Below are 10,762 nucleotides of genomic sequence, written 5' to 3' on the forward strand. Positions count from 1 at the left end.
TAAATTGAAATTTTCTTCTCATTGTTTCCACAAATGGTCTTGTTCGAGCGCGAACTATGCACGGAATCGAAGGACTTTCTTCGCTGCCAAAGCAGCTGGTAAAAAGCACACTAAAGTCCGGCAAACACACACGCGAAATTACTGACCGGGGGCTTGGGTCGCCACAAGCCCGTTGCGTCCAGTTCCACAGTCGATTCTTCAGATCTAGGCCGTCTTGGCTCTTCGACTCTTTCGCCAGAGTCCGAATGATGTTCTCGACACTAGAATCTGTCTAAGTCCCGTGGTAACCGGGCACTTAGAAAATATCGTCACTTACTCAACCGATCACCGCACAACAGTAAAACGACTAAGTGTCGTGGTAACCGACAACTTAGAAAAACGACCCGAATCGAACTGCCTCAAAACGCGCAAGGTCCATTGGTAACGGGGGACTGTGTATGACCGTGATAAAGCGACGACACAGAAAACGACCGTAGGTACGTTTCGTTTGGCTTTCTATTTGGTACTGAGGTTTGTTATTTACAATATGTACAATGATTCTGTTTCTCCTACCTGCACGACAGTCCACAGATGGTGGACAGTGGCTAGCGTGCGCATGCGCGCTCTTCTCATTTTCTGCCTCTCGGAGACATTACGATATCAATTGGGTTACAAATCTGTATAACACTTTGGGGATCAATTTCAACATATCTTAAACTAAATGGGTTAGTTGGATGGGCCCGGCTCCAACATTCCGGCCACCTTGGAACACGGAGGTGTTCCAAAAGTTCACATTGGACGAATTCAGTTTGGTTGGTTGTTGTTGGCTGGACTGGACATCGGGACTGGTGGCGTTGATCGCTCCGTCGTAGATTCTCGCCAGAGACCGGGAACAAAAAGAAAGACCAGGTAGATCGAACGATTCAGCTTAGGGTTATTGGAACCGCAATTACCTGTGCTAAGCGCAGGTGCGCTTCGAGCAAGTTCTCCCTTGCGGGTTGCTCTACCTGGAACAGTTTATAGGCTTGGATCTGGTGACGGCAGTAGAGCGATCTTCGCAACCGCTCGAACGATGTCCTTTCCCGGTGCAGTCCGCAGTGTCACTACTCGGACGACACCATCCTTGCCCGGATGAAGCTTGGTTATTCTTCCGAGCGGCCAGTTTGCAGGAGGGACGTTGTCCTCCTTGATGACGACGATGCGGTCGACCTCGACGACGACCGGTGGGTTGCAACCCTTGGTAACTCGGGACTGCAGCTGCTGAAGATATTCCGGGTACCAACGAGCCCAGATGTTCTGTAGGTGCTTCTGGACTAGCTCGTACGACTCCAGACGGTTGTCAGGAATTCCACGAAAATCAATTTCGGGTACCGCTTGTAGATTGGACCCGACGAGAAAGTGTCCTGGTGTTAGGACCTCCAGATCGGACGGCTCACTCGGCATCGGCGTCAGCGGACGGGAGTTCAGGCACATCTCGACCTGGGCCAGGAGAGTTACCATCGGTTCGTAGGCGATGCTGCTGTTGCCGACAGTCTTGAGCAGGTGCTTCTTCGCTGACTTGACGGCGGCCTCCCACAGGCCTCCGAAGTGTGGCGCTCTCGGCGGGATGAATTTCCACCGAATCTCATTCTCGGAGCACCAGTTGAAGATCCTGTCTCGGTCGGCATTGTCCACCTTCAGCATCTGGTAGACGCGGTTGAGTGCGTGAGACGCACCCTTGAACGTAGTCGCATTGTCCGAGTGCAGCTCGGCGATTCTTCCTCTGCGGGCGACGACACGACGAAGCGCTGCCAGAAACGCAGCCGTGGTAAGGTCGCTCACAAGCTCGATGTGAACGGCCCTCGTAGCAAAACAGACGAAAACTGCGACGTAGGCCTTCGTTGGTGCACGATTGCGGACGGTTGGCTTGATGAAAAACGGTCCACAATAGTCGACGCCGCAGACGGAGAAGGGTCGAGTTGGTGAGACTCGGGATGCCGGTAGATCCGCTGTGCTCTGCTGGACTAGTGTGGGCTTGCTACGAAAGCAAGTGTGGCAATGGTGAAAGACGGATTTTGTTAAGTTTCTGCCGCCGAGAATCCAATATTTCTGGCGCAGCGTGGCTAGCAGGAGTTGAGGGCCTGCGTGCAGTAGCTTTAAGTGAAAGAAACTAGCCAGCAGAGTCGTCAGCGGATGTTTGGCAGAAAGCACGACGGGATGCTTCACGAAGTCGGAGAGGGCGGCGTTGCGCAGCCGGCCACCGACACGAACAAGGCCGTTCTGATCGACGAACGGTTTCAGCCATTTCAACGCTGACGCTTTGGTGACTCTTTCCCCGCTGGCCAGATCCGAAAGTTCTTCAGCGAACGACTGACGTTGTGCGAGACGACAGAGGTGCACCTCCGCGGTTTGTAGTTCTCCGGAGGTAAGAGGAGTGACTTCCCCATCGTTGAGGGTGAGCTGATTGAACTTGTCCGGATCGGTGCGGCGTAACGTGGCGCGTTCTTGCAAAGATCGACGATATCGCAAGCAGAACGCAGTGACACGACGAAGCTTAGAGAAGCTGGAGAAACGGGCGAACAGCTCGTCGTGGAATCCGCTTTGTACGACGCCCATCGAAACTACCGGAACCTTCCGCATTTCTTCGGTGGAAGCTTCGGCGTCTTCATCGGCCGGAAGGAGATTCGGCCAGTTCGCCGGAGAGAGTGTCAACCAATCAGGACCGTTCCACCAACGCTTGCACTGTAGAATGTCGATTGGATTCAATCCCCGTGAGATATCGTCTGCTGGGTTTTCGATGCCAGGAACATGTTTCCAGCGACTCACGGCGACTGCATGCTGGATTTGTGACACTCGATTGGCTACGAATGCCTTCCAACGGCTAGGTGGTGACCGTAACCAGTGGAGAACCGTAGTGGAGTCCGTCCAGAAGTAAGCTGGAGCTGGTATCTTCAGGGAGGCCAACACTTTCTGGAACAGCTGCGTCGACAGTCGCGCTGCACATAGTTCCAGCCGGGCGATGGAATGACGGCTAGATAGTGGAGCTACCTTTGACTTCGCAGTTAGCAGCTGCACTGACACACCATCTCTTGTTTCAGCTCGTACGTAGCAGCAGGAGCCATACGCTCCCTTTGAGGCGTCGGAGAAGAAATGTAGCTGGAGGTTGAAGACATTCGAAAGAGATGCGAATCGTGGAACTCGAACCTCGCCTAGCATGTGTAGCGTGGAGTGGAATTCTTTCCATTCCTGTTGAAGCTTGATCGGAAGCGGTGAATCCCATTCGCAAGTTTCTCCGTTGTGTTTCAGCGCCCACAAACGCTGCATGAAGAGTTTCGCAACTACGATGGTAGGACCCACGAGACCGAGTGGGTCGAAGATTTGGGCGATGTATGACATCACTTTCCGCTTTGTCAGTACCGCAGCCGGTGGTGGCAGTTGGACCTTGAACCGTAATGTGTCGGTTCTCGGTTCCCACACAAGACCCAGAGTGGAAACGGCCTGCTCGTCCTGGAGATCGTGCAGTGGTTGTAGGGCCAGGTCTTCCGTTGGAACACCGGCGAGAACTTCCGGAACGTTCGACGCCCACTTCTTGATAGGGAAGCCAGCGGTGTTGAGCATAGACGTCACTTGTTCCCGCACTTGAATGGCTGATTCCACGTCGTCAGCCCCAGACAGCAGGTCATCGACGTAGCAGTCGTGAATCACTGGGTCTACAGCAGCTGGATACAGATGTCCATTATCGTGAGCTATCTGCTGCAGAGTTCTCGTGGCGAGATACGGGGCAGAGGCAGTACCGTAGGTCACTGTCTGCAATTCGTAGGTGGATATTGGATCGCTGGGGTTCTCACGGAAACGAATTCGTAGAAATCTGCGATCCTCGGGGAAGTGCAGCATCTGCCGATACATTTTCTCTACGTCGGCGACGATAGCAATGCGGCGAATGCGGAAACGCAGAATAATTGAGTACAGGTCTTCCTGTACGACTGGGCCGACCAAAAGCGTGTCGTTCAGCGAATATCCGGACGACGTCTTGCACGAAGCGTCAAAAACGACTCTGACCTTCGTTGTTGTGCTGGACTCTTTGAAGACGGCATGATGTGGGATGTAGCAATGGGGTTGACCATCATCTACCGGTTCTTCGAGCTTCTTCATGTGTCCAAGCTGGAGGTATTCGTCCATGAAGCGGTGGTACGCGTCCTTGGTAGCAGGATCACGTTCGAGACGCCGCTCGACACTCAGAAGTCGGCGATCTGCGATTTCCTTGGAGCTTCCTAGGACAACCATTGGATTGTCGGTTCGAGGAAGACTGACGATATACCTCCCTGATGGATCACGAGTCGTAGTTGCTGCGTAGTGCTCTTCACACCGGTTCTCTTCCACCGACCGCGCAGGACCGTCGGAAATGTCCTCGATTTCCCAGAACCGTTGGAGGGTGGCTTCTAGGGGATCATCTTTCGTAGAAAGGTTACAGATCCGAGGGATACAGTTGTATTGGCTTGATGCGGTCCCAGCGACGGCCCATCCGAATGGCGTTTCAGTCAGCCATGGAAGTCCGTCTCCTAACGGAATCTTCCGACCACTATGGAGCTCCCAGAAGGCTTCACTTCCGATGACAAGATCTATCCTTCCTGGGACGTGGAATTGGGGGTCCGCTAGGGCAACCTTCGGGATATTCCACGACGAAATGTTGATCGGAATGGTCGGCAGCTGTGCCGAAGGATTCTTGAGGATGAGAAACTCCAACTTCGTCGAAAACTCCTGTGTTCTCGATTGGATTGTGGCGGTTATTGCACTTTTCACGTTCTGCGTGGAGAGACCGATACCTGCTATGGATATGTCCACCTTCGACCGGGGGTTGAAGAGTAGCTTCGCTAATGGCTTCGAAATGAAGTTGGACATGGATGCCGAGTCCAGCAAGGCCCTCGCCTGGTGCTCATTGCCGTGGTCATCGATCACGTTGAGGACAACCGTTTCCAACAAAACCGTGTTGCATGCAGTTTGGGCTGCCATGCTGACTTGGGGAGGAGCGGAGCTCTGGGATTCCACACTTGTGGATGGAGACGGTTGCTGAGTAGAAGTTGATGATGACACGGAGGAACTCGGCGACTTCGATAGAGCAGGATCGTGCAGTAACGAGTGATGTTTCTCACGACACGTGCGACAAGTGAACTTCGACGAACACTTCTTTGATTGATGCCCGCTGCCCAAACAATTCCAGCACAACCGCTTCTGCGTTACGAGCTCTCGGCGAAGGCGTACATCCTTCCCAAGGAAGATGGGACAGTTGCGTAGAACGTGATTGTCGGGGCACGACAGGGGACATGTTGGCGTTGTATTGGAGGATGCAGTGGCGCTGGCTGCGAACTTGATTTTGGCGGACTTTGGGGTGGTCCCGGCCACCTTTGACGGCGGTGCCGGCTGCTGATGATGCTCGTAGCCGACGGAATTCAGCACTCGCACACGTTGGTAGAGGAACTCCACCAGCTCGTCGTATTTGACATCATCCTGCGTACTTGTCTTCTCCTCCCAGGCTCGCAAAGTGGATTGGTCCAGCTTGTACGACATAATGTTCACCAACGGCGTATCCCAATGCTCCACGGGTTCGTTGAGTTTGGCCAGGGCCCGTACATGGCGCTGGAAATCGTCGACCAGGCTGTGGAGGCGTTTAGCAGATTCCTGCTTCACCGTTGGCAAATCGTAGAGTGCCCGGAACAGTTGACGCTTGAGAAACCGACGGTTGTCGTATCTCTTGAGCAAAGCGTCCCAAGTGCAAGCGTAATTGTCGGCTTCGATTTCGACGGATTCGAAGGGTTTCTTCGCTTCCCCTTCGAGTGACTGCAACAGATATTGCAGTTTGGCGACTGTCGGTATGTCCGCATTGGAGTGGACCATGGACGAGAATGTGTCCCGAAACGACAACCAACGTGAAAAATCGCCATTGAAACGTGGTAGGTCGATCTGCGGTAAGCGGAGGTGGAAGGGGGCTGGTTGTGCGACGAAGGACGAGTTCAACTGGGCTGGGGCAGCATCGGTGGGGCGTTTAGACAGCAAATACCCCTTCGCTGCGCAATATCGATGCTCGAAATCCACTCTTTCCGTCAGATGTGCCTCCAGATTCTCCGGATCCAGCCGCTCGATGGTATCTTGCACATCCGAAAAGGCAACATTCACTCGGTCTAGGGTTTCGATTCTCACTTGCACTTGACACCTGTCCCGCACTGCTTCGAAGTCTCTGACGAACTTCTCAACAGCGTCTCGAATGGCGGTTAACGACTGCCGCTGGACCAATTTGTCCGTAAGGATTTTGTCGTCCTTCGGAGCCATTGCTGGCGAGCACACGAACGAAAAACGTACGGAAACGGTAGCAAATCGAAAACGGATCTCCTTCCCGACGCGAGCTACTCGTTTCTTCGCGAAACCGAACCGGCGAGGCGCAAATACACTAATCGAACGATCAAATCCTTCCCGTCACGGTGTATTGGCCTTCGCGGCGAAAATTTCGACGGGAAAGGGATGTTTAATCGAACGAATGCTCCTTCCCGTCGCGAACAAACCCAATCCTACGCGGAACGCAATCAAGGGCGCGAACGGATTCCACTTGAGTTGCGCACCGTCTCCCACCAATTGCCACAATGACTTGAAAAAATGCGAAAAAGTCACCCAACTTTCATCAACCAATTGAAACAAAGTTCAAATTGGTTGGAATTATCTTTCACTTTAATTTCTTAAATGCTACTGCAAGCCACATGCATACAAAATGGAAAGAACTCACCGGATTCGTTGCTTCGATGGTCGTTCCAACCCCAGCGGCGGTCTATGTGCCACCACCAACCGAAAAGAGTATGGCGCAGCAGCGGCGGGGGAACGGGGTAACTTCACCAGCGTCGAAAATGGCTTCGATGACGATGGCAATCGTGGGGGTCAATCACCTTCCTGGATGACCACGAGTCGCAAGATGGCCACGATGTAATCTCCACACAGCACAGAGTAGTATCCGCCTTGATACTCTCCCAAGCGCAGAAGTTTTGCACCAACACACAATTTCACCCACCGGCGGCGGGGCTTTCGCACTGTAATCCGATTGCACGGGCTAATTGATTAGCTATCACCGTGCGACACACGCGCGCGCGAATCGTTCGTTCCACTCACTGTCCTGAGGTGTACCCGCCTTGGTACAGCCTCCAAGCGCGATGGCGCTTTTGTGCCAATGTACAATGGCACCGCACAATTGACCAACGTGGTCAGTAATTTGGTCTTTTACCGGCACTTTCACACACTTTTCGACCGCGGTATGGCCTTCGATCCGGCTCGAAGGACCAAAAAATGTTCGAGCGCGAACTATGCACGGAATCGAAGGACTTTCTTCGCTGCCAAAGCAGCTGGTAAAAAGCACACTAAAGTCCGGCAAACACACACGCGAAATTACTGACCGGGGGCTTGGGTCGCCACAAGCCCGTTGCGTCCAGTTCCACAGTCGATTCTTCAGATCTAGGCCGTCTTGGCTCTTCGACTCTTTCGCCAGAGTCCGAATGATGTTCTCGACACTAGAATCTGTCTAAGTCCCGTGGTAACCGGGCACTTAGAAAATATCGTCACTTACTCAACCGATCACCGCACAACAGTAAAACGACTAAGTGTCGTGGTAACCGACAACTTAGAAAAACGACCCGAATTGAACTGCCTCAAAACGCGCAAGGTCCATTGGTAACGGGGGACTGTGTATGACCGTGATAAAGCGACGACACAGAAAACGACCGTAGGTACGTTTCGTTTGGCTTTCTATTTGGTACTGAGGTTTGTTATTTACAATATGTACAATGATTCTGTTTCTCCTACCTGCACGACAGTCCACAGATGGTGGACAGTGGCTAGCGTGCGCATGCGCGCTCTTCTCATTTTCTGCCTCTCGGAGACATTACGATATCAATTGGGTTACAAATCTGTATAACACTTTGGGGATCAATTTCAACATATCTTAAACTAAATGGGTTAGTTGGATGGGCCCGGCTCCAACAGGTCTTGCTTACTTACATTATTTGTGTGCCAGGCAGAATCAGTATAAAATTTGACCCTAACATTTTACCACAAGGGTTCACACTTCTGAGGCATGTGGGGGGTAAAATGCCCACCAAAATAGCCGGTAATATTGAAATTCTGGCAGCAGTTATGTAGAACTGAAGTCGGAACCACGCAATAGGAAATTATTATCACATACATGTTCACCTATCACTTAGTTGTTGATCATTTTGCCATACTTCTTGGTAAAACAGATCACTATGCTCTTTAAATGGATTTGACTCATAATTTAAGGTGATCCATAACTATGTAATGCTTGTATACCATGCACGGATGCTAACAGTTGTTCCATCGCCAAAACTGGTTTTGAAATATCATCATATAGGAAACTTCTAAAAATAAAACCAAACCCGTATTAAGAGATCTATCATATCATATAATAAATTATATCTCCTTATACTGTCAAAGCTGTAGAAGAATGTGCTGCTGCAGAAGACAAACGTGATGCACGCTTTACGTTGGAGAATAATCATAAATTCACGACACATAGGGTAAAAGCTCCCTTAGTGGAGGTAGTACCAATAGTGGTGGTAGTGGCAATTTAGCACTATTTCGACCAAAAACTTGCAAATTACATTTTTATTGGATGCATTATACTTAATTAATAACATTAATTCAGTTTTGTTTAAGTACATATTTGTCGAAAACCCTATTTTAAACAATTATTTTCCATAAATTTTTTGCTTCTTTGCAGCTATAATGGTGGTAGTGTTTCTATAGTGGTGGGTCCCATAAGAATTCAATGGAATGCGCCACTATAGGAACCGATGTTAAATTTTACCTCCATAATAGGAACGGTGTATCTATAGTTGGTGCAAGTGATTTATTAGGAAAAACTGAAACAAACGATGGTTTTTACATTTTTCCAAGCAAATTGAAATGAAAGACTACCAATTAACGTTTTCAGAATTTTTATTTTGTGGTATTATCATTTTTATTCAATTACACTAGTTTACAGCATTTTCGAACTCGGTAAGCTGATGATCATTTTTGGTGTAGAATTATGCCCTGCGTTCGAAAACGCGAAGGAAAAAAAAATTACAGTAAAGCGGAAATTTTTTCGACTTACCATACAAGGTTGATGATTTGAAATCGATTTTTGTTCTATTTTTAAGCAACTTCGCTCACTTCATTCATCACATTCTCCGTAACCAATGCTCCGATTGAGCTGAATTTTTTACTGTAACTCGCCTACATATGATATGTCAAATAAACGTTGAGAAAGAATTTCTAGATTGTTTTTTTTATTGAAAAAAATATATTTCTTCTTTTATTTTTGGAAATTTGGCTAAAATTTAAGGAGATCGTCCCTAAAACTCGCCAATATCTTTAATTTCATCAATATGACGCAAAACCTGCATTCAGATGATCGAATGGTATTGCATTCAGCTTTTAATCTATGGAAAAATATTTGAAATTGGTTGAACAAAACGCAAGATATTTGAATTTTAGTAAATTCCATATTTTTAAAAGTTGTAAAACTCGATAATGAGCTAAAACTCAAAAACTGCTCTACTTAAAATTGTTTGAAGCACGGTTTCGAAATCAGTGCTAAGTTGTGCTTCAAAAATTTTGGTCGTGGACAGAAGTTCACGACTTTTGTGTTATTTTGTAAACTAGTGTTATTTTACTACAAGGAGTTACTAATAGCACCACTATTGGTACGTTTACTCTACCTACATATCGTTGAACCAATCTAGTCGTTGTTCACGCATTTGCAGATTGCAATCGCAGGTTCATTGCAGCTAAAATCGGCTAAAGGAACACATTGGCCGTTGCCATTGCATTGCAGCATCATCACACGTGGCAAGCCAATGAAGCGGATTGAGATAGGTCAAGTGGTCCTCCACTATGGAATTGCTGGAATGGAATACCGTAAACTGGGGTTGATTTGATACACGGTGTATATGGTAGAAGAATATTATTAGAAAAAAGCAGTATTGCTAAGTCATGCTAAGGGTTTATTCTTTCATTCGATGCTAAGCGCAAACTGTCCTATCGAGGGTAATTTTTCCATACAACTTTTGGGTGAACAGTACCCAAAAAATGATTTTTTTTCGATAATGTTTTTTGTCACAGACGTGGATAACTTATGAAATGACCAAATTCGAATTACAGATTCCTCCTTTTTTTATTTATTGTTTTTTTTGTTATTAGGGCGTTATTAGGGTTAGGGTAAAGGCGTGGGTATTCAGCATGACCATGCTGAGGGTAACAGATTCGATTCCCGGTCAGTCCAGGAACTTTTCAAAACTGCACTCGGAAGTTCGGGTGCTGGATTTGCTACAGCTTCCTCGTTTTGGCGATGCTGGAGTAACAATTTTAAAGATGTTGATCGAGCCGGGACTCGTAATTTGCCGGGATTGAAGGGATTACTTCTCGTTCGTACTCCGAACGGCGCACAGGAATCACTGGGCACAGATTAGCACTAAGTAACGAGCACTGAGTCTTCTCCTTCTTCACCGCAGGCAGAAATATCTCATCAGTTATCACCGGCCACGCTCTTTGGTATGATCTAATCAAACACAGCTGTGAGTTTCACGCACGCACTCCCGAACGACCGAGGGATAAGGTTTAATTGTCCCGCTTCTAGATTGACCACCACAGTGTATTCGGATACACAGGAATACGGTTTTGGTCAACCATGGATTTTATTGTTTCAAACAAGTGGAATTTTCCTGCGTGTAGCTCGCTGCGTAATGATATTATATTCAATTTATATACTGAA

The 10,762-nt window shown here is 48.6% G+C and overlaps 1 protein-coding gene across 1 annotated transcript; it reads right to left on the reverse strand.

Annotated features, from left to right (window-relative positions):
* Positions 1-996: 996 nt before the first annotated feature.
* Positions 997-6,282, reverse strand: LOC115264323 (uncharacterized). Its single transcript, XM_062848593.1, has one exon. It carries the CDS (start codon positions 6,280-6,282, stop codon positions 997-999), a length of 5,286 nt encoding a protein of 1,761 aa, XP_062704577.1.
* Between the last annotated feature and the right edge of the window lie 4,480 nt (positions 6,283-10,762).

This window comes from Aedes albopictus, chromosome 2 (assembly GCF_035046485.1).
Source record: "Aedes albopictus strain Foshan chromosome 2, AalbF5, whole genome shotgun sequence".
NCBI classification, from domain to species: Eukaryota; Metazoa; Arthropoda; class Insecta; order Diptera; family Culicidae; genus Aedes; species Aedes albopictus.

Coding starts and splice junctions, on each gene's coding strand:
- LOC115264323 (XM_062848593.1), bottom strand. CDS start 6,282: ATGGCTCCGAAGGACGACAAAATCCTTACGGACAAATTGGTCCAGCGG.